At 50.0% G+C, this 22,614-nt stretch overlaps 9 protein-coding genes across 10 annotated transcripts; 4 read left to right on the top strand and 5 right to left on the bottom strand.

Moving 5' to 3' along the window:
• Positions 1-665: 665 nt before the first annotated feature.
• AAFC00_002836 (uncharacterized protein) lies at positions 666-1,809 on the bottom strand (the record flags this gene model as incomplete). The annotated part of the gene is made up of 2 exons (XM_069342216.1): positions 666-1,751; positions 1,804-1,809. The coding sequence occupies 2 exons, from the start codon at positions 1,807-1,809 to the stop codon at positions 666-668; spliced, it is 1,092 nt and encodes a 363-aa protein (XP_069198720.1).
• Positions 1,810-2,614: 805 nt separating this feature from the next.
• AAFC00_002835 (ribosomal protein P2) lies at positions 2,615-3,032 on the bottom strand (the record flags this gene model as incomplete). The annotated part of the gene is made up of 2 exons (XM_069342215.1): positions 2,615-2,791; positions 2,874-3,032. The coding sequence occupies 2 exons, from the start codon at positions 3,030-3,032 to the stop codon at positions 2,615-2,617; spliced, it is 336 nt and encodes a 111-aa protein (XP_069198719.1).
• Positions 3,033-3,398: 366 nt separating this feature from the next.
• Positions 3,399-4,128, top strand: AAFC00_002834 (40S ribosomal protein uS19; the record flags this gene model as incomplete). Its single annotated transcript, XM_069342214.1, has 4 exons — positions 3,399-3,422; positions 3,487-3,505; positions 3,651-4,005; positions 4,059-4,128. The coding sequence occupies 4 exons, from the start codon at positions 3,399-3,401 to the stop codon at positions 4,126-4,128; spliced, it is 468 nt and encodes a 155-aa protein (XP_069198718.1).
• Positions 4,129-6,474: 2,346 nt separating this feature from the next.
• AAFC00_002833 (uncharacterized protein) lies at positions 6,475-7,466 on the top strand (the record flags this gene model as incomplete). Its single annotated transcript, XM_069342213.1, has 2 exons — positions 6,475-7,298; positions 7,349-7,466. 2 exons carry the CDS (start codon positions 6,475-6,477, stop codon positions 7,464-7,466), a joined length of 942 nt encoding a protein of 313 aa, XP_069198717.1.
• A 362-nt stretch (positions 7,467-7,828) lies between these two features.
• Positions 7,829-9,097, bottom strand: AAFC00_002832 (uncharacterized protein; the record flags this gene model as incomplete). The annotated part of the gene is made up of 1 exon (XM_069342212.1): positions 7,829-9,097. The coding sequence occupies one exon, from the start codon at positions 9,095-9,097 to the stop codon at positions 7,829-7,831; it is 1,269 nt and encodes a 422-aa protein (XP_069198716.1).
• A 2,066-nt stretch (positions 9,098-11,163) lies between these two features.
• AAFC00_002831 (uncharacterized protein) lies at positions 11,164-14,274 on the top strand (the record flags this gene model as incomplete). Its single annotated transcript, XM_069342211.1, has 1 exon — positions 11,164-14,274. The coding sequence occupies one exon, from the start codon at positions 11,164-11,166 to the stop codon at positions 14,272-14,274; it is 3,111 nt and encodes a 1,036-aa protein (XP_069198715.1).
• A 1,018-nt stretch (positions 14,275-15,292) lies between these two features.
• Positions 15,293-16,192, bottom strand: AAFC00_002830 (uncharacterized protein; the record flags this gene model as incomplete). 2 transcript variants are annotated; one of them, XM_069342210.1, is made up of 2 exons in its annotated part: positions 15,293-15,457; positions 15,560-16,192. In XM_069342210.1, the coding sequence occupies 2 exons, from the start codon at positions 16,190-16,192 to the stop codon at positions 15,293-15,295; spliced, it is 798 nt and encodes a 265-aa protein (XP_069198713.1). The 2 variants fall into 2 exon arrangements, with proteins under 2 accessions (XP_069198713.1, XP_069198714.1); XM_069347737.1 differs by having other exon boundaries at positions 15,560-16,147.
• Positions 16,193-16,601: 409 nt separating this feature from the next.
• Positions 16,602-17,368, bottom strand: AAFC00_002829 (uncharacterized protein; the record flags this gene model as incomplete). Its single annotated transcript, XM_069342208.1, has 5 exons — positions 16,602-16,626; positions 16,754-16,784; positions 16,837-16,954; positions 17,018-17,060; positions 17,121-17,368. The coding sequence occupies 5 exons, from the start codon at positions 17,366-17,368 to the stop codon at positions 16,602-16,604; spliced, it is 465 nt and encodes a 154-aa protein (XP_069198712.1).
• Positions 17,369-20,116: 2,748 nt separating this feature from the next.
• Positions 20,117-21,204, top strand: AAFC00_002828 (uncharacterized protein; the record flags this gene model as incomplete). Its single annotated transcript, XM_069342207.1, has 3 exons — positions 20,117-20,149; positions 20,203-20,255; positions 20,319-21,204. 3 exons carry the CDS (start codon positions 20,117-20,119, stop codon positions 21,202-21,204), a joined length of 972 nt encoding a protein of 323 aa, XP_069198711.1.
• Between the last annotated feature and the right edge of the window lie 1,410 nt (positions 21,205-22,614).

The following is a 22,614-nucleotide window of genomic DNA, read 5'->3' as shown; positions in this document are numbered from 1 at the left end:
GGGTAAAGAGGTCGATCAGGCACACCCTCATGCATGTCGTCGTAGAGTACAGTACGTGCACCAACCAGTGCATCGTGCCTGTCAAAGTGGCTTCAGCCACACTGCGCAGTGCTGAGACAAGAGGTCCCTCGGAGCATATCAGGACCACTAATCACGTTTCGTGCGTTTGTCATTTTGGTTGGTCGGTTCATGAAGTTTTGTTAACCTATCCGCAATTACCTGGGTGCCTGAGGCATCTGTGATATCTGTGACACGCTCTCTCTGCACTGCTGATTAGGGCCCGCTCACGCAGGCGTCACAGAGCACAAGAGGGTGAAAGTCAGAATGGACTGTTTCGAGCTCACAAAGGTGACTATAACTTGTCTGTTCACCAGTGAGACCGAGCGTCTCTGGACTGAGATAAGTACGAAAATATAGAGTTAATGGATTCAGAGCACTATACATCCAGGACAGTGTAAACAACCGACGAACGCCTTGGCAAATGGCCAAAATACTGACCTCCCGATGTATGCATGCTTCGCTAATGTCGACAAGTTCCAACGCCTTCACCCATTTCATATGCATCGTAGTGATCCTTGCCAGACTGAGGACAGCGTTCGGTGGCTGTTGACTCTCTTGCTCTTGCTCATTAGTCAGGCTCGCTCGTCTCCTCTTTCAACTCGACTCTAATAGCGCGCGGCCTTCTTTTTGGCATTGGCAGCCAACTGCTCGAGCTTCCGTTTCTTCTCCAGTTTGGCACGTTTCAGCTCATTCTCCTGGCGCAGGGCTTCTGCGTCTTCACGTCTGGCTGCGCGAAGTGCCTCTTCCTCCTCTCTGTCGACGTCATCCATGCCAGCTTCCATGTCGGATTCAGATTCATAATCTTCCTCATCTTCCTTCATATCGTCTTCTTCGTCAGAATAGCTTGCATAACGATATCTGTCCCGAGATGATGCAGGCTGTGGTTTGCGTTGGACAGCAGAGCCCGAGGGTCGCATCGTACCGGAATATGGAAGTGGCGTGGGTCCGGCACGCATCGTTCCCTTGTAGCCCAGATCCACCGGCTTTCGATCCTTTCTAGCTTGTGCACTCTTGCTGTCTACGAGGTCTGCGCTCTTGCTTCTTCCCTTGACTCCCGGTGCAGCTCTGGCTGGCACACTCTTGCCTTTCTGCGCTGCTGCTGCCTCAGCCTGTAACCGGAGGCGATCCTTTTTGGTAAGTTTTTCCGCAGGCTTGTGCTTGATCTGGCCTGCTTGCTTTGCGGCTTCTTGTGCTGCCTTGGCTCGCTCCAGTATTGCGAGGTAACCGGTTTTGGGGGCAGAAGAGGTAGGGGTATGGGCGGGGGTTGCACCTGCCGCAGCCTTGCCAGCCGGTACCGATGGAGTGGCAGCCGTTGCCGCGGTTGCTGGTTTCGCACCACCCATCGTCCCTCGGTAGGGAACCTGTGTCTTCGGCGGAGGTGGTAAGCCTTGTCGTTGGGCAGGAGAGCTGGTCGTGCTTCGAGACACCGGAGCAGGGAGGCTTGAGGCGGAATCAACTCTGGGAGCCTTGCTCTTCATATCTCTGCCCACATCCTCCGCCTTGCGCTTTGGCGCTATAGTCGAGCCTGAACCAGCGGACGAGTTGATGGATGATGATTGTGGCCTGGTCGTGTTCAAGGCAGTATTGTCTTTCCTCGGCAGCGGTGTGGGCTTCGGCGCAGAGGCGACAGGCAATGGTTTGGGTGCGGGTCCTCGGCCATCATTGATCGAGGAGAGGATGGAATTAAGTAACTGTGAAAGATGAGTCAGAGAACGATGGAGGACTTGTTAGCTGACCACTCACACTCATGTCGGCGGAAAGGCGAGAGAGAGTAAGAAACGAGTTTCACTTGATTATCGCGGTATGTCATATAGTGCGGTATCAGACATGCTGCGAACAGCGATAGATTGATGATGGACAGAGGCGGTGACGATGCGAATGATAAGCAGCGCCGCTACTGCTATTCTTGCTTGCCAGGAGCGCAGACAGGCCAAAAGCGAGAAGGGTGTTTGTTGGAAAGAAGTCGCAGTTTACGAGCCTTCTTATGCCACCGCATGCAAACCAAAGAACACCGGCCCCGGCGAAACATTTGTCCGCCGCATGCCTCCCATAGAAGACACCGAGGTACATGTGCATGATCAGCCAAGACTTGGGAATCGGTGGAGGCTTTTTTATAGGGCAAAATAAAGAAGTGTGGAGGATATTGATTCAAGCACATTGAACGCATAAGGTAGCTAGCAAAAGACATGAGCGTCAGAGTTCACTCTGTATGGCACCGAGTCAAATAACACAATGGAGTAAATTCTTGATCCTTGCTCGCATCACAAAAAGCATGATAGCGGCAGAGAGTCCCTGTTGGAGACGCTATCTACGGCCATTGCGCTATATAAGGAGTCCCAACGGCAGGAAAATCGTTTGTGGAGAATCGTGTGGAGGGTCGACTGGATCTTTTATTGGTGACCTGACTATGGATGTGCCATCCAGAGATGATATACTGCTATTTGTGCAGTGAAAAATTCCCTCCCAATACGCCGTAGCGCATCCATGCATTTTCCAGCCATAGCTAAAGTCCCAGATCCTTGACACAACTTCTCTTCTCCTCGAGGCGATACGCTTAGTCGAAAAGTCCGAAGCCCATGTCGTCGTCGGACTCCTCCTTCTCCTCCTCCTTGGCGGCGGCGGGGGCCTCCTCGGCGGCACCACCAGCAGCAGGGGCGGCAGCACCGCCAGCAGCGGCACCAGCACCACCGGAAGGAACGGAGGCGAGCTTCTCAGAGCCAGCAGCGATGAGCTAGATAGCAAAAAAGTCTGTCAGATGTGTTTTCTTTCTCATATAATTGGGTTTTGCGATTCGTGTGTGGATTCTCTCATACCTCCTGGATGTTCTTGCCCTCGAGCTCAGAGATGAGCTTGTCGAGACGCTCAGACTCGATCTCGATACCGACGGACTCGAGAACGGTCTTGATGTCGGCAGCGGCGGGGGACTCGTTGCCGCCGAGCTGGAGGAGGAGGTAGGCTGCGAGGTACTTCATTTTGAAGGCTGAAAATGGGTGCTTGTTAGAATGCTGTTGCTCTCGATTATCTGTCGCTGATGATGGGAGATGCTCACTGTTGTGTTTGAACTAGAGAATCAATCGATTTAACCGCTGACTTAACACGGAGAAAGGCTCTTCTGGTTCAAAGGATCGTGGTTAGAAGAGAGAATCCAAGGCTCAACTTTTCGCGATGGTGATTCTGGCTAGGCGAAAATACGTCCGAGTGTGCTTGGCGTGGTCGGCTTCGAGCTAGCGTTGCGGCAAGTGCCGTCGCAAGCGAGCGTTCAAATTCCAACCTATGTCGCACTCACATTTGCACTCTCAGCCTTTGCCCACCACCGCGACTTATCACGATCAATCAAAATGGCCGACATCGACCCCGAATACGTACGTTTGTGCAACAGAACATCTCCTTATTACAGAAAAATAATGTGCTGACAATCTATCACAGAACGCCGAGGAGGCCGCAGGTACGGAGTGAAAAATCTCTAAATGCACCCCTTCAGCGGCATGTCCGAAAGGGCCACACTCTGAGGATGAAACCCTGTGGGCAGGCCACTAAAGGGGTGCTGGAAGTTGGAAAAAATTGGAACTGACATGAGTTGTCTTTCACAGCCCTCAAGGCCAAGAGAGCTTTCAAGAAGTTCACCTACCGTGGTATCGACCTTGACCAGCTCCTCGACCTCTCCTCTGAGCAGCTCCGTGATGTCGTCCACGCTCGCGCTCGCAGAAGATTCAACCGTGGTCTTAAGCGCAAGCCTATGGGCCTCATCAAGAAGCTCCGCAAGGCCAAGCAGGAGGCTAAGGCCAACGAGAAGCCCGACCTCGTCAAGACCCACCTCCGTGACATGATCATTGTCCCCGAGATGATTGGCTCCGTCGTCGGCGTCTACTCCGGTAAGGAGTTCAACCAGGTTGAGGTCAAGCCCGAGATGGTCGGACACTACCTTGGAGAGTTCTCCATCTCTTAGTACGTTCCCACACTTTCTTATTTCATTTGTATGTTCACTAACAGTACTTTAGCCACCCCGTCAAGCACGGTCGCCCCGGTATTGGTGCCACCCACTCTTCCCGTTTCATCCCCCTCAAGTAAGCGCTATGCGAGGATACGAAAAGTTGTGGGTTTGCTGGATTTGGGCATGGGTTCATTAGGGTTGGCGCAGGAATACTGCGTCTTTTCAATATACCATAGGCTGTAATGACTATCGCCTTTATGACACTCTACCCATTTTCAACCAAGTTGTTTTGATCTCTGAAGTTTAAAGTGGTCATTGCGCAAGCACCTTTTGGGGCTGATGCCATACATACGTTGATCTGCCATGGTGGTATATATATTGTTATACTGAAGACTTGTACAAAGTGCTCTTTGTAATTATTCCTGAGTGTGCCAACTATGCACGCTGCGGTCCACTTTCACAACAAGAACTCGGTCCGTTCATGCGCCTTACCCCTCGAGGCTGTCGTGGAAGAAGAGTAACAGTCAATCTACAAATCACAACGGCATGTCTACCAAGGGAAAGAATAGTATGGTAGGTGCAGATTGAACTTGATTTCAAAGAACCGATATAGTTCATCATCTCTACTCCGACTCTGCGAATCATAACCCCATTGTAACACGCCAAAAACTCCATGCCTATTCGCTTCATCGTCCCATAGCAATTCAATCATTGATGCTCGGCAGCATGGCTGCTTGATCAATGAGAGAAGCACAATCCTTGTAAAGAAAAAAAAACATAAGAAGTACGCCATAACAAGTCGGGACCGCGTGAGAAACTGCCCAACCAAAAAATCGTGAAGCACTTCTCACTTCTCGTCTGTTTGGTTCTCCTTGCTTTTATTCTTGCTGGAGAAAGCCTTCTTCGTATCCTTCACCAGCTGCGAGAAAGAAGATCGCTCCTTCTTCGCTGTGGCGGCAGCATACTTCTCGTTCTCGACAGAGTTGGCGGTCAATGTTGACGCCGCCGACGATGTGGAGACGGTAGTCGTGTTGGTACTTTGCTTTTCCAGTTGATTTGGCGATTTGCTTGCTGGGGCTTTGACCTTTCTGACAGGATATTGGCTCGGCTTCATCAAGGGCATGTGAAAGTCCATGAGGTGGTTGCTGTCAACCGTATGAGCCCAGCTTGGTCCTCCTGGCATTTTTGCGGTGTTGGTAGTAGTGAGGTTTTGGGAAGATGGGTGTAGATTGTGGAAGTTGTGTAGATGATATGGTCAAAAGCAAAGATTATATAGCTTTTGATCGAGGATATATTTCGAATTGAATTGGTAGCTGGGCAAGTCAAGTCTAGTGTAGCAGTGGATGTATTGCTTTGGATGATATTGAAGATAGAGAATGAGAACGATAATGGGTGGGATCAAGGGGTATACTTATACTGTCCATTGACTTTACGAGTACTGCATATGTTGTTCACTATCTCACGCGTGTAATGTGGGACAGCTCCTCAGGTGCGGAACGTCGTAGCGGAGTCACAATTCGGAAGCCTGACAAGTGCACAAAGTGGAAGCCTAACTTAGCTGTACGACATGCGATCCTACAAAACCCAATGGAAGGCGTTGTATTGATCGTTATCCATATGCGGAGTCCAAAATGTGGTAGCCTGCCAATGTCAGCGGTGTCAGCGGTAAACAAAAGTGAGGGACTTCGGCGTTGGAGCAAGCCACAAAAATGGCAGGCTTACCGTACCTGTCTCAGTAGTTGGCCTTCGGAGTTCAGCAAAGGCAAATACTGTATACAGATTTGTAGATCGCTCGCTAAGAAGGCAGTCAGATTATCCTCCGTTCACAGTTGCAGATCCACTGATTGAGACAAAAATTTCTCGACTCCTCGTGTTTTGTATACGGGAACAACATGTTGCGTTCGAGCTAATGCGCCTGACTATGACAGTAAGCTGTGTAATATCTGTGTATGAAGCTTCGCTCCCTTTGTTGACTCACAGAGCACATGACTCACCAACGCTGCTGCGGCACTGCTAATGTTTTATGCGAATCCACCTTAATTCCGACGACAGCTCTAGACACTTTTGCAGGACGATTGAATCATCTATCAGCAGCAACATCAGAAGGGAAATCCCGTGGAGACGATCAAATGTAAGGTACCTTAGCAAACAGATGCAGTTAGGTCACTTGACGCAGACAGGGTTACCACACCACCGAAAAGGCATTGCGCGAAACGTCATGCCTTGCACTAAAGGTGCCTGTCTCTTTTACTGTACTGCTTTTTCGACGCCTTATCTTAAGGTAAACTCTATAACTACCCCAGGGATTAAAGTCTTATCAGTTCATAATCTTTTCGACCTTCCTTCTCACCCCTCTTTCCTCACGAGACCACATCGTCTCACTCACAATCCCAAATATCTGGTCTCTAGCTCCTGCAGCTTGACGACAAGCGCCATAACCAGACATCCTGTTTCATTCCTTGGTCTAGTCGTAGGCCAGCTGAATGGCCCCATCCGAAGCAGAAGTTGCACACATCAACGAGCTTGCTCATCAGTTTGACCCACCCGTCGAACACGACGTCCAAGAGCACGTCGCGTTCGGGGGTGACGACCAATGGTACTACCATATTCCTTCGAAGCGCTTCGACCTCTCTCGCGGCTCAGCTCGTAAATTGATCCTCGATGCGGACGATGGAATCAGAAACCATCGCGGCTGCGCGATTGATCCTGCCAAATCAGTCTTGGTCGTGATTGACATGCAAAATTACTTTGTACACCCCATGTATCACGACCACTCCGGAGGTATTGCGACAATTGATCCTCTACTCAAGGTCATTGCGCGATGCCGCAAGGAAGGAATCCAGGTCCTTTGGTGCAACTGGGGTATCAACGACCATGACCTCAAGGTCATGCCAGCAGCAGTGACCCGGGGTTTCAACAGGAACATGATCAAGGACAAGGGTCATGGGTGGCATGTTGGACTTGGCGCCCCGATTCCCGATAACAAAGGCGGCAAAGAGAGATGCCTTTTTACAGGCACATGGAATGCCGACATCTACGAACCCTTGAAGGCTTATATGACACCTGATGATGTTCGCTTCGATAAAGCTCGAATGAGTGGCATGTGGAGTCCTGAACTCCCCATGCACAAATGGCTCACCGCCAGTGGGAAGAAGACCTTACTGTTTGCAGGCGTCAACACAGATCAGTGTTTGTTGGGCACGCTTACTGATGCGTACAACTGGGGCTGGGATTGCATTCTCATCAGTGACTGCGCAGCAACCATGACCGGTCTCAATGCCCAAGAAGTTTGTGATTACAACATCGCGTAGGTGCCACGAAGTCGTAAATACAAGGAGCATTGCTAATAGACTTCAGCACAAACATGGGCTTCGTTACAGACAGTAAAGACTTTCTCGACGCCGAGGTCATCAATGGGCCATTGTCCAGAGCCCATACGCCGTATGCGTCCAGGCCTGCCACTCCGCAACCATAGGCTACTAGGACGGCCCGAGCGTCCATTTACTTTGACACAGTTGCAAGTTTAGAGTCGACCATCTTTTAACTTTTTTTGCGATACCCCTGGACATTCTTGGACGTTCGGCATCGATTTTATTAAATTGCATGGAGCTGCCAATTATAGGCAGGAGTACTACTGAAAATCCACTGGAGTCGCGGTCTACATGGTGTTGATAGATAAGTTGACGATTTGACTTTTCTTTCTACTATACTTCTACAATCAAAGATCGTACTTGAGAATCTGCAAATCTGAGCGCCTGCTTCGCTAATCTGGCTCATTTAGTGGGCTATATTATGTCAAGTGAAATACAAGCATTCGCGTCATTTATACGCTATGTTTCACGATGGTCGCTCTAAAGCTGTAATATCACCTCGGCCTCCATGCCAGACGTCTATCACTCTCAAGTCATGTCTCCACCCCAGCTTGACCATGACATCCAGTCCTTCAGCAACAAAGTTGAAACATGGCCTTCCCTCCTGCAACGTAGCAGATATGGCAGCGGGTAGCAGCTGCACCGCGGGCAGATTTTGGAATTGCATCTGCGGTACGCCACGAACATTGACCAAGCTCCATTCTTGGGCCCATCTGCCCGTCCAATCTTGCCATGTCTCCTCATACTTGACATATGGGATTTCTTCACTCTGGGAGCATGAAAACGGTACGATCACCATATTTTTCTGTGCCTCATTCGCCAATGTTGGCCAGCCTTTTATATATGCAAGAGCGTGCATGATCTTACAGACAACGTCGTATCCTTGACCAGAATTAGTCATAACACACACGCCCGAGGATTCGAGTGTTGTGTCTTTCTTCTTGGCGCCACAGTCACTTTTCGCCTCGAATGACTCTGGCAGAAAGCCGAACAAATGACATTTAAAGCCATGATTATCGCCTGAATGCTGAATAGCAGACGGTACGCCGGCGGCGCTGTCTCCCTTGTATGATACGTTCCAGCCTATGCCGTATCCGTCGCTGATTCCTGTCAGCATTTCCTTTGCCATATCTCGAGGCCAAAATGCTATTGTATCTGAAGATGGCGCTACAGAGTCCTGCAGAGCTTTCACAACCTTGAGCAGATCGCTGGGCGTGGTCCACAGACCTGCTGCTGCTTGCTCTGGGTAGATATGAAAGCGTGATTCCATCTTCGTGTAACCTGTGTAGTAAGAGCTGGCGTAGTTATCACCGCGTCCGGGCGTACGGTAAGATGATCTTGTTCTCTGCAATGGTTCGAAGACTAGCTCGTGCATGAGATCTGCAAAGCACTTGGAGGTGATGAGCTCGAGAATCATCTGCAGGATCATGTAACCTCCACCCGAGTAGGCAAATCGGCAACCTGGAAACCCGGCGAGACGGATTTGCAATGTGTTGGTCGGTGCTTGACCTGAAAGGATGGTGTCAACATCAGGCAAACCCGGACCATCGTAACCTGGAAGACCGTGGACGGTAAGACCAGAGGTGTGGCTTAGAAGATGCTTCACCGTCACATGTTTGAGCAGAGCTGCTGTCTCAGGCGTAGTGATACATGTGAGCAGCGAGGGAGGAAGATATGATGTTATAGCTTCGAAAAGAGAAAGACGTTCTTGGGAAACGAGCTTCATCGCAGCCATGGCTGCGACAGGTTTGCTGATGCTACATGCTTGGAAAACAGTCTTTGAGTCGTCGCCGACTGTTGAGTAGCATTGGGATGATATAGTGCCGTCGGTGAGAACAGCGATGGAGGTAGATGGTGTTCCATAATATGCCAGGATCTCAGCTACATTATCACAAGGCGAAGGGTTGGGGAAACGATTATGTTTTCTAATCGTTCAAAGCATGACTTTTGTTGCAACATTTCGCAGACGATTTTCCAAAAAGTGCATCAATTAAAATGACGTGATGATTGAGGTATGTCTCAGCAGATTACCTTAGACATGGCAAGATACTCCGTACCTTAAGATACTTATCCATGATTCTATCTGTCTGCCTGGTCAATCAATTCGGCTGCCTGTTTTTCTATGTGTCTGCCTCAGACCTGCCGCTGCATGAAAGCTTGTAAGGTATACCACACATTGCAAGCACACAAGATGGACATTGGTCGAAGGCTCGATGCTGCTTCCTGAAGCGGAAGGTGTACGAAAGTTATCTGTGTCTTGAGACAGATTTACTGGTTGACGAATGATTTCCATGTCTAGTGTTCATGGTGCTTGGTCTGGTCAGACTGCTATGACCATAAACAGTTCCACCGACTTGTTCCACTATGAAGCACCGTCGAGAGCGACCACAAGCGACCACAAGTGATCATGCTTGGGTAAAGGGTACATATAGCAAGGATGAGAAGATACTCCGTACGGAGTACTGTCTATAATTGGTTGAACGTTCGCGCCGGCCTTTCTGCGAGGTTGAGCGAAACGACGTGCGCTCCATCTTTGACAGATCCACGAGGAAATTGCGCTCGACACATGCTGGTCAAGCGAGGGTCGCTCAAAACACACAGGCCACGACTCATGGCACGCGACAGAACCGGATTGGACGTGCTGATCGACGAATCTGAGTGAGCGACAGATGGCCAGCACACGCACGCGTATCTCGAGGTCCGACCGTCGTTGCAGCATTCACGGCCATATTTCGTTATCGAGCTGTTTGAGTGGGTTTGCTGGATGATTACCACGCGTTCTCGCAAGCCACAACGTTCAGCCAAGAGCGAACGGCTCCACCCCCCTGCATGCGGTCTGCAAGGGCGCCGATGCCGATCATGGATTGCGGCGCTCTCAGTGGCGCTTCGGTTGTTTGAGCATCCCAAGGATCATGTTGCGAGTAGAGGTACGTAAAGTACACCGTGATACATGGTTCGGTCCTCGGAGTATACGTGGTTTTGAAATATACTATTAGACAGTTCTGGACCATGCGACACTGCAAATTTTCCCAATATCCTCAGAAGAGATCGAGGATCTGGTCGAACCGTCTTCTCAGCACCTCAACACGAGCCAGAGGAGGACTTGCTGCACACCGATATTGAGACGAACAGATTGCTCGGGACTGACGATCACCCCGGCCAGCAACTCGTACACGAGAACGGCACGGACATAAAGGGTCTTTCGGCAACGCCATGACGGTCCTGGACAAGATCTGAAGGAATGGCGGCTTGGCATATGCTTCTGTAGTCCATCAGTCTCGCCCACTGAGCGTCAAGAGTGCATTTGCTGGGGTTCATCAAAAGTGTTCTGTATAATTAGTTTATCTGCTTTTGTCCCGTGTGTGTGGGCGTGCTCTTTTGGTTATCTCGCCATCTTTGCTTGCTTCTGGACGTCGGTCAATCTCTCTTGGTATATGAAGGGACCATACATTCGCTTCACGTACTTGTTCAAACCCGCCTTTGTCCTTGCGGATTGTTACAGTCCGCCCTTTGTTACGTTTGACCGCCCGCGTTACGGCCCGCTTTATTAGCTTGTGGATTCTGAAGGGTGGTGTCTCCATTACCTGAATTAAAACTTAATCGGATCGACGTCACTGGATTAGACTGATCCACCTCACGCATACCGACCTGGAACTCACAACCAAAGTCCTTATTGGGATCCATACTTGACACGACACGAAACTCCTCACTCCGAGTTGATTGTGACCTTGACTTTCAACAAAACTGGAGAAAGCGTGAGAGAGTGACAGTAGTCACATCTGCCAGATTTGACTTTTCACGATGGCCACCCCCATCAATGAGAAGGGCGAACCCCAATATACACAACATCAGCAGGAAGGCGCCTACAATCTTCCTTCCTACAATGTGAATTCGGACCCGAACAGCAGCCATCGTCCAAACGGCACCGAACGATCTTCTGATGAGGAAGGTACTGTGGTCGGCGACAATGCACACTATCAATCCCAACATGACCATGCAGATCTCCCTCAAGAACACGACTTCGTCGCGAAGCCTCTGCGACGAAGCAACAGTCATCTCACAGTCGAGACCGTTCACGAGTTTCCTCGAAGAGCTGAGTCCTTCCGGGACATGCGCTCGCCTTCGCAGTCTCGCGAGCAAACGAAGCGGCTCGACGATGACTTGGAGCTATTAAAGGTCGAGAGACAGATCTCTCGAATTGCCGAGGAGGAAGCATCTGAAATGCATTCGACCATGGGTCGATCCAGATCTCGCAGAGACGACACTATCGATGACTTCGATCTGGCCACCAACCCAATTCACGAGAAGACCGCTGTGTATAAGCCTCCTGCGCACCCCGTAGGCAACTTCGCAAAGTTCATGAAGAGTCTTCATCAAAAGAGCTTCGTCATCCGCTACATCACATACATCACTCCGGTCGTGCTGATTCTCCTCATTCCTCTACTCATTGGTGCACTCGTCAATCCCGCTACCAAAGCCAGTGTCGGTGGTGTTGAGCTTCTCTGGTTCATGATCTGGCTCGAAATCCTGTGGCTCACACTCTGGGCTGGCCGCCTGGTTGCAAAGGCATTGCCGTGGCCAATCGGTCTGGTGTCAAGCCTATTCACCAACAACAGCAAGAAATGGAGAGACATGGGCAAACAACTCGAGCTGCCTGCAACCCTATTCTTCTGGTGGCTTGGAGTTGAGATTTCCTTCTTGCCGATCATGGAGAACCACCAAGCCGATGGAACGAAGTCTATCAAACCTTGGATGAAGACGATGAATAAGATCATCGTGTCCATCTTCGTTGGCGTCATTCTGAATTTCATCGAGAAGATCATTATCCAGCTTATTGCAATCAGTTTCCATCTCAGAACATACGCCGATCGCATCGAAATCAACAAATTCCAGATTGGCAGTTTGACCAAGCTCTATACCTACTCGAAGGACAAGATTGCAATGGATGATGCTGAATTCGACGCACCCTCGATTCCAGGCTCTGGAGCTAGAACGCCTGGTCAATACCTCGATCAAGCACAGAAACAGACCAAACAGGTGCTCAATAAGGTTGGCGATGTTGCCGGAAGAATTGCTGGCGATTTCACTGGTCGCAAAGTCAACAAGAGTACCCATCCAAGCCAGGTCATTCTTGCTCTTCTACACACGACCTCTGGCAGTCAGGTCCTTGCACGACGTCTGTATCGTACATTCGCCAACGAAGAAACACAAACGGTACACCCAGACGATCTCAAGAACGCCTTTGACAACGACGATGAAGCCGAAGCTGCTTTCTCTATGTTTGACAAGGACATGAACGGTGACATCTCGATGGAAGAACTCGAGGCTGTTTGTGTCGAGATCGGTCGCGAGCGCAAATCTATCACTGCTTCGTTGAAGGATCTTGACTCTGTGGTCGGCAAACTTGACGATGTTTTCATGTTCGTTGTCCTGATCATCACCATCATCGTTTTCATCTCCCTGATTTCCACGTCGGCTTCGGGTGTCTTGACATCCGCTGGTTCGTCCATCCTCGCTCTTTCCTGGCTCTTCTCTGCCACGGCGCAGGAGTTCCTGCAGTCTTGCATCTTCGTCTTCGTCAAGCATCCTTTCGATGTCGGTGACCGTGTCACCATCTACGGAAACACAGGCGCTACTCTCACTGGCGATGATTACTTTGTCAAAGAGATTGCGCTGCTATACACAGAATTCAAGAAGATGGAGGGTCATGTGGTGCAAGCACCGAACAGCTATCTCAACACTCTATTCATTCTCAATCAGCGTCGTTCGGGTGGTCTGGCCGAAGCTTTACCAATAATCATCAAGTTTGGCACCACACTCGAGCAAATCGACGATCTTCGCAACAAACTCTTCGAATTCGTGAAACAGGAGAAGCGCGAGTACCAGACCAACGTCATCACAGAGTTGCGCGCTGTCAACGAAGTCCACTCCCTCACTCTGAACGTGGTCTTCTTCTACAAATCGAATTGGCAGAACGAAGGCCTTCGTATTTCCCGAAGAAACAAATTCATTTGCGCACTTATGGTCTGTTTACAAGAGCTTCGCATCGAAGGTCCTCGCATGCGTTTCCCCGGACAAAAGGAGTCCTTCCCCGTCTATATGCAGCAGTTGCCTCATATGCCTACACCTGGTGCTGGTCGCGGCGGTCATCCTGACAACAATAACGGATGGACTCCAGAAGAGCATCACGAGGAAGCAATCGTTGCTCCACGAAGGGATGACGAGACCGATGATGTGCCCGGACCTTTGCCGCCGCATGCACCCGGCCGTCAAACTTCCATCCTAAAGAACGGCGGTAGTCGTCTACGCGCCGAATCACTTTCGCAAATGGGTCGTCGAGTCGACTTCTCTCTTGGTATGAGCGGCATGACTTCTGGAGATCTCGCTGGCGACGTCTTCGAAGACCGTAAACCCAAGATTCCCATCAGCGTCACTTCTCCGTCGCCAGACTACCGTAACCGTGTGTCTGAGTCGCAATCTCGGAGGTCAAACTCTCGTGGATCAGTCGACAACACGGCGCGTACATCGTCACTGCAGCGAAGCTCTACAGATAACGAGTCGCACCTGAGCCACGGAAGCCGCAGTGTGCACCGCAACAGGTTCTTCAGCCGTAATCGTGGCAACACGATTGCTGATGAACAGGGTCTCATGGAAAACGGCATGGCCGACATTCCAGAAGACTCGAACAATACCACAGCAACGAACTCGCCTGGCGGTTCACGTCTGGACCCCAGGACTGGATTGGTGAGCCCTGCCGCCTGGAGGACCCACACCGACGAGAGCAATGTCAGGCGTCCATCTCAAGAAATGGAGAGAACAGTAACAGCACATGAGACGCTCTCGCCACCGGAAGGCTACAGGATGCCCAGCAAGAGCGCGACCACAGATTTTGAGATGCAGAAATTGCGCTAGAAGCAGTGAAGAAGAGGGGAAAAAAGTTGAACCCAGGTTTTGATTGGGCGTGGATATCTTTTGACACGCTGTTTGGAATTTCATCAAGGAAAGAAGGAACGAATTGATTTCACTTCTAGGAGGCGCATACGAGCGTGACACATTTGTTTGTTTTTTGTTCAATCTTGAAATTTGTTGTTTGTTTTCCGCGACAACATAAACACGGGCCCTGGACAATTCGGCAAGCAACACCGTGGCTCGCATCGCATTGCATTGCATTGCATAACAAAGGATACGTGCTTTTATTTTACGCGCAAAGTTTTGTTATTTGTCTTTCATATTTACTCCAGGTCTCTGGCTAGATCTGTCTTGTTCGATCGATTGGGAGGATCTGATGACTATTTTTTTTTCCTGTCGAGAGATGGGAACATGTATTTCCCCCTCCCCTGTGCGCCGCTGCTACTACTGCCCTGGCTGTTATTTTAGACGTTCCTTTATAGATTCGCAAAGAGAAAAAGGACCATATTCACATATGCATGAGTTGTTTTGTGATGTCTGTCTGTCCGCTGCGTAGAGTTGCATAAGCCATAGCCGCGATTTATCTTTGATCTTCTCACAGGGGCAATTTCAACTGTATTCGTATCGCGAGCTGTTCACCGACCCCATGCTGCCAACACAACTCGTTTAAGCATCTAGAGGGCTTCAAGACAAAAAGGAACAGCAATAGCACAATGAGAGCACAGTGAGAACACATCTTGATGCTCAATGATAGTGCTCGCACCACGAGTCTCACTTGAGATTCGCAGTTGACACGACAGCAATCTGGTGGTAAAGCAAGGCATAACCAGCTAATGAGATACCATGTATACGGCTCAAAAACCCACGATCCTGTGCCCGAGCAATATGTATCGACCGAGCCAGGTCCGGCGCCACAAGCAAAGAACTCCACACCTCATTCCCCACACTGCTGGGACCGCATCAGACCTCGACCGCGGCAAGCGCACTCGCTGACCAAACGCCATCACGGCCACAACGAAGCTCAAGGGACCAGAACGCCCCCTTCGCGCAAGGCGTCGGCGTCGGAAAGAGTCCTCTGGGGTCCCTTGAACCAGACGCGAGCGCCCAGACCGAACGGGGCGAACCAGCTGCCTAGACAGATTGCGAAGATGCCTGCTAGCATTATAGGGGCATAGTTACAGGTTTCCTGTTGGTGCGGAGAAAAACAAAGTGTCAGTCATGCTCGCGTCTCGGAAGGGGGAAGTGATGGAGAGAGAGAAGAGCAGCAGGAAGAGTGCAAATAACCCACGGCAGTCACAGGGTAGACCTGCGGAAGACAAAGCACGACGAACAAGAACGACACATATGCCGTGGTGACAGCGGCAATAGGGCGACTCCAGCGGCCCAGATTCCACTTCGCGGGACGGAACATGTTACGACCGGTTGTGTGGCGCGCGATGACAGGGACTAAATAGCTGAAATTGACGGCGATTGTAGCCAGCGCGCTGAGAGCGTTGAAAGCTACTGAGCTTGCGATTGCGGTTGCGCAGATGGCGATGGATAGCGCGGTGCAGAGGAAACCTGCGTTGACTGGGAATTTGCTGTTCGGGGTCAGGCGGCAAAAGTATTTGGATCCGGGGAGGATGCCGTCGCGGGCGATGGCGTAGGTGACGCGCTGGAGGGACAGAAAGGCCACGATCATGGTTATGGCACCGTCGGTCCAGGGTATGATGAGGACGGCTGCGGCACCTGTGGGCCCTAGCAGTTGTTCGCAGTAGGAGGCAAAGCTATTGGGGTATGTGCTGTTCAACACGACTTCGAGATCGGGTAAGCAGAACAGCAGCATGATCAGGGTAGGGATTGAGACGACAATGTTGCCCAGTACGCCTAGCCACATGCTTCTCGCCACGACCGTACAAGCCTCGAGGGTTTCCTCGGCCATGTGCACGCTTGCATCATACCCGTAAAAGTCCCACGCGCCAAAGAGGACGCCCACTGTCCAGCAATATGCATCCGAGGCTTGTTTAGTAGAACCCTCGTTAATGCCATTATGGAACTTGATGAATACAGATGCAGATTGAAAGGAATGATTTCTGGCGGCGCGAATAGGAAACCAAATCCAATAGAAGGAGAGGAGTAGAATGCCAGAATATATCGTTGCACGAATGGCATGTTTCAACAAGCGGCGGTCCAGGCTGTTACCTGCAAAGCCGAAGATGAGTGTTATAGAAGATATGACCGAACCGAACCATGCTTAGTCGGGAAATCGATCAGTGCGTGACTTATGATCAGATGACGAGGGTAATGCCTTTTCTGATCACCTTGGAGTCGGGATAGAGGATCTCTAACGCTCAAAGTAGAAAATTCGTGTTGCCTCTGCATCGCCATCAGCAAGTTTCCAACCTGCGGACACCTGATCCAGAGACAATCAAGCTCAAGACTACAAGGTATATCCTCGTCGTAGGAAAAAGAAGTCCAGAATGCGAGTACGGGTGGAACCTACTGTGCAAAACCTGTGACAAGTGTGATCCAGCCTAACGCGCTGTCAGCCCAAAGGTATTAGTGACTTATATCCAAACCACAAACCCGTCCAGTTGAACCACGCGGTGACCCAGCTAAGAAAAGGACCCCACTCTGGACCTCCTAAGCAATAGCTCCAGAAGTAGATTCCTCCACATACTGGGAAAGCTGCTGCAATTTCAGCCTGAATTTCGACAAAGCTAGGCTTATATCATGGTAACCGGACTGGCTTGTTGATGCTACATACCATGCTGAGGGCGACCATGAGGGCAAGAGATCCAGCCATCGTCCTTCCGAACACAAGAATAAGTTATGATAGACATTCGACGTAGTACTCGGCATTTTCGTACCAATTAGCAAGAGCCGCTTGAGGGCCTCCAGTGGCCATTGCAAAGCCGAACATGATTACCAGGGCATTGACAAAGTTCATAGATGAGTAGGAGACCGCCAGGTTCTCTATGAAAGTGAAGTTCCGTACAAAGACTTGCTTGTAACCTAGGGTGGCCAGCTGGTATTCATCGCTTGTCATACCATTCTTGCTGGTTACTGGACGATCATTATCGCTCCCACTCTTCGTCTCGGTCGTGGCTGTAGGCATTTTTATGTAATATTTTGATCTTGAACAAGCAAGACCTACCATACGACTTCTAAAATAATCGGACAGGAAGAATATTGATATATGTGACGAGAGCTTAGAGTGATAAGAAATGGGTTGAACGGATGAGGAAACCCAATTCTTACCTTTTGAGATAATGCACGTACGAGGTACACTGCCGCATGAATCTGCATATCTTGGCCCCCTGAAAGCTAGGTATGTACGACCATCCAGTACGACGCACCCATAGTCACCTCACAAGGAGAACCTCGGGGTCACTATACTTGACAGGGATCTTATCCATAGGTGTCGATCCAGAGTTCATAATCGATGAGATGCTGAGTACTTGCGTTCGATAGGTAAGGTGAGCCTCAATCCGTATAGTATGGCCTTAGATTCTGGCTCCCAGCTACCAGAGCCGGAATCGATACACCAATGGCATGCAGGCCAAGATGCACAGAAGCTAGGCTCGGCAACGACCTTTATCCTCGCGCTGAAGCGCGGAAACAAACCGAGTGCCTCTCGATATCGGCCAGGCTCATGGCTGTACTATCTTGGATAATAAGGCCTGTAGTGGCGATAGGGGTATCAACCAAGAGCACGCAATACGGTCTGTCAAAATGCAGCACCACGTCTTTGACGACTGTCGCGGTGAAGCTGGAGGGTGCTTGCCCGCTCAGCTTTAGTGGTCGCGAAGGATCGTAGGCAAGTCCACTGGAGACATTTTAGCCTCAGTAGCCTGGTTTAGGCTACGATATAGTCATTGGTTATGCCTATCCACATGATAATAGTACGTTGCACTACTTTAAAGGTGGCATCCATGTTCGAAGATCTAAGTAAGCTCTGGAAACTTCCGACTCAAGTCCCTTAGCTTGCTCATATAAGGATCCCAGTCGACATAGCAGCCCTTCAGCCATCTTTCACCGCCGGAGAAAGCAGTTCTAGCATGGAGTACTCGCTGGTTGTCAAATATCACACATTGTCCGGGTAGCAGCTGATGCTGGTACACATTTGTCTTGGACTCGATCTGATCGCGGAATGCCTGCGCAGCCTTGTGCCAGCGTCGGACCTGTTTCGCGAGCGGTATTGCCCCGTGGCAATTATGAAATTCACCTTGGAAAGGGGGCGACCAGTATAGACCCGATATGTTCGCGCTGATGTCTGTGCTGTCATCAGTCTCGCCAGGAGACATCTCAATCACTCGGCGAGTCTGATGATAGTGGTGCTCGCCATTGTCGTAATGAAAGTTCACGTCGTACTTCGTGAGAGCGTCGAATGATTCTCGGTCAACTTTGTACAGGGCATTCGCCGCTTTGTAGGAGTCGCTGAACAAGGAAATACCGCCTTGAGATGAAGCCTTCAGGCAATGAAGGAATTGTAGATGCGGTGGCTGCTGCATATACTGCAAGTCCATATGGAACCCAAGGTCTTGAGATGTGTAAGCTACATTGATCGCCTCCGCAACATTGCGCACATCCCACGTATCGCCATAGAATGTGTTCTTCAAGGGGCCAATGCGTGTTGCTATGTCGACAACGGCATTTTCTTCCCCAGGAACATTCTGAAGGAAGACCAGTCCATATCTCTGCAGTTGCCGTAGTACGAGAAACAAGATTCGGCGATCACTCTTGTAATATTTATAGTCAAACATCGTGGAGCCTTGCTCGAAAGTTTGTGCGTCCCATATTGTCCTATTCGACTTGTACACAGGCATCGAAGGCTTAGTGATTGCCCGGTTAAGAAATTTCTGAGGAAGAACCGTAGAATGATCGCTTGGATAGCCAGGTATATCGTTGGTCCACGTTATATGAATCGATGTACCTCTGAGCCACAAGTCTTTCACGCGGATATTATATGGGATGTCGGTTGTGGCGAAAAGCTTCTGTCGCGTTGACGAATCGACGCATTTTGGACATCTGCAAGAGTCTCGAAGAAAGATGGGATCGTAGACTTGTCTTTTCTGACCGTCGACAACCTTGACTTTGACAGATGCTTCCCGTCCACCATCTTGGACTCGAGCGCGAGCAGATTGCTTTGCTAGCTTCTGCACAGCGAGATGCTCTCGCGACATGGTCGTGGGAGACTCAACACGCTTTCCATGTCTGGACGATTCTGTGGAAGGCGTTGCTGCATTTGCGGTAGGTTTGATTGACGCATCACGCCCACTAGACTTCGCAGTGTCTTTGTCTTTGCTGACCCTGTCTAATCGCAGATGTTTGACCGCACTAGCAGTATTGCTGGTTGATGGCTTTGTCCCAGCATTCTGATCCGGCTGCAGGGAAGAGTCAAGATACTCATCCTCCAAAGTAGACATTAATTTATGGAACGCTGCTCCATTCTGTCCGTCTGGCTGGACAAGTGGCTCCTGCTGGGTTGACTGGCATCTTGCACCTAAACTTTGTATGAATACATTTTGTGGTCTGCAGGTTTTCCAACTGGACTGACAAAGACGTAGTCTACGCTGCACTGAAGCCATGCTGACCCTGAAGTGAAAAAGAACGTTTTGAGGTGAGGGACAAGCGATGATAGAGGAAATGTATTTATATATATCGAGACCATGCTATGCTGAGCCCTGCGTTGTACATGCCGAGGGCTGGGCTCAGATGCTCCTCTCATCCTCGGCGTCGGTCCTGTCTCTCCACTTCCACCATTACGCACGAGCTACAGGTACCAGTAGACGGCAACGCCCGAAATCATCCTACGACTCCAGGTGATCGCCTCGATACTGTGGGGGCTGGAGAAGTCAGATGTATGTCTTCCAAAGTAGAGCCGCTCAGGGATGAGGTCAGTGAAAAGCGTGTGATGATGCTGGCGCATGCGACTGATCTCCATCACAGGGTTCTCGCAAGCAAGTTGTGCTCGCGGGGGCGATTGCAGGACTCGTTTCTAGGTGCGCGACAGCCCAGACTCATATGGCATACGCTCGAAAATGCATCTGCTGATACTGTTGTAGATTCTGTATAGCACCTCTCGATGTCATCAAGATCCGGCTCCAGTTGCAGAGCTACTCTCTCGCCGACCCATCCTTCAACCCTCGATCTCAGAAGCAACGACCAATGTACGATGGCACAATCGCGACCTTGAAAAAGATACTGGTAGAAGAGGGAATCACTGGTTTATGGAAAGGCAACGTTCCGGCAGAGGCCATGTACGTTGCTTATGGCGGCATACAGTTTCTGTCTTATCGTTCTGTCACGCAGGCTCTGAACGCTCTACCTGACGAGTACAAGCTACCAGGCACGGGCGTAAGCTTTATTGCTGGTGCCCTCGCAGGTACAGCTGCAACTACTGTCACCTATCCTCTCGATCTGCTGCGCACTCGCTTTGCAGCGCAAGGCAATGAGCGCGTGTATACCTCCCTCTTTGCCTCGATCCGGGACATTGGCCGCTACGAGGGACCTAAAGGCTATTTTCGAGGATTGAGTGCAGGAGTAGGGCAGATTGTGCCGTACATGGGACTTTTCTTCTCTTTCTACGAGCTGCTCAAACCCACCTTTGCCAACTTGGTATTGCCCTTGGAGTCACTAGGGTCTAGCGATGGCACCGCCGGCATGTGTGCGAGTGTCATGGCGAAGACGATTGTCTTCCCTCTGGACACGGTCAGGAAGAGGTTGCAAGTACAGGGCCCTACCCGAGCAAAGTATGTTTTTAGGAACATACCAGCTTATGAGGCTGGTCTATGGGGTACTGTCCGCGCCATTGTACGTCGAGAGGGTATTCGCGGACTGTACCGAGGACTGCCCGTTGGTCTGATAAAAGCAGCTCCTGCGAGTGCAGCGACTATGTGGACGTATGAGCGGGCCATGGGCGTGATTCGAAGGTTTGATGGAGAAGACTGAATCTTCTCAACCAGCAGGGTCTCAACCAGCAGGGTCTCAACCAGCAGGGCACTGTACTCTGTTCTCGCACTACAGGGCGAATGTAGCATATATGTACAAAGGAATTCGTTTTTGGTCATAGAGGGTAGTCATAAGAAACCCCTGACTGTTCATCAAAATTTCATTAACTGCTCATTCCAGAGTCTTTGCCTATTGAGTAGAAAGTCATTCCCTGTTCACAAGAAACTCATCACTTATTCTCAGGGGCCTTCTTGTTAATTCATCGGAAAGTCGTTGACTGAAAACGGACTCCTTTGTATGTTCATCGATTCCTTTTCCATGGGCTCACTGGCTATGCGCCATAAATTCATCGACTACTTGTTGAAGACTTACTAACTATTCGCTACAAATTCATAGACTATTTATTAAGGGCTCACTAACTTTTCGCTACAAATTCATCGACTACTTATCAAAGACTTGCTGAGTATTTATTGGAAATCCATCGACTATTTATTTAAGACTTACTAACTATTCATTGAAAATCATTAAAATTCATCGAGACCTTATCAACTGTTCATTAAAAACTCCTCGACTATCTATTAAAGTTATCGACTGAAACCGAGAGCCTCTGTAGCACAAGTTCTGGACTGGGCTCAGATCGTCGCATAGCTCTAAAATTTCAATGCAAGGATGTGATATGTGGTTCGATCTCAGGATGTCTCCAACAGATGATGGACCTACGCCGAAAGCTCGTTGATTCCCTCTGCGCCAGCAACGATGAAACAAGACCTACACAACTAGGCAGAGGTGTATCCACCTTGTGATGAGGACAAGACCGACGGATTAGAAGCATGTGAGATGGGGTAGCCGGACGTTAGGCTACGGGGTACAACATTTTTCATCACGCACTGGAGCAGGACAGCTTCGTCAAGCTTTCCCCAATTGTGCTCATAGCTCCATGGAAACTGGTCAGACGACACCAGCAAATCCAGGGACTGAAGTACAGCAATCACCTGTCAATCCGCCGCAGCCGAATTCAATTTGGAGCTCGCATCAGAAGTGCTCACTCGGTCCATAGATGATTGCTGGATTGTGGTCAACAATGATGATGGATTGCAGGTCAACTGAATACTATATACCAATGCTATAATTACCTTATTCTGTTGTCAATGGCACGGCAAAGTGACGTCTTTCGCCAGTCCTTTCACAGTTTCATGAATCAGAACCGTTTCAATGGAGTGCGGGAGTGAGACGACGCTAAAGGGGGCCATGCGGGGGAATGAATGCGGGGTGACTGCCTTTTATGCTCTCCAAGCAGGAGACAACCACGATACCTCACCTCAGGTAACTTGGCCAATCACCTATAAGAACTAGGATAGCTCCCAGCTCCATGGCTCCTTTTTCTTCTTCCCACAGCTCCCAGAGCTTTAC

The sequence above is a fragment of the Neodothiora populina genome (genome assembly GCF_041146345.1).
Source record: "Neodothiora populina strain CPC 39397 chromosome Unknown canker_contig_15, whole genome shotgun sequence".
Lineage (NCBI taxonomy): Eukaryota > Fungi > Ascomycota > Dothideomycetes > Dothideales > Dothioraceae > Neodothiora > Neodothiora populina.
The sequence above is the reverse complement of the archived record's forward strand: the minus strand, read 5'-3'. Positions and strand labels throughout refer to the sequence as shown.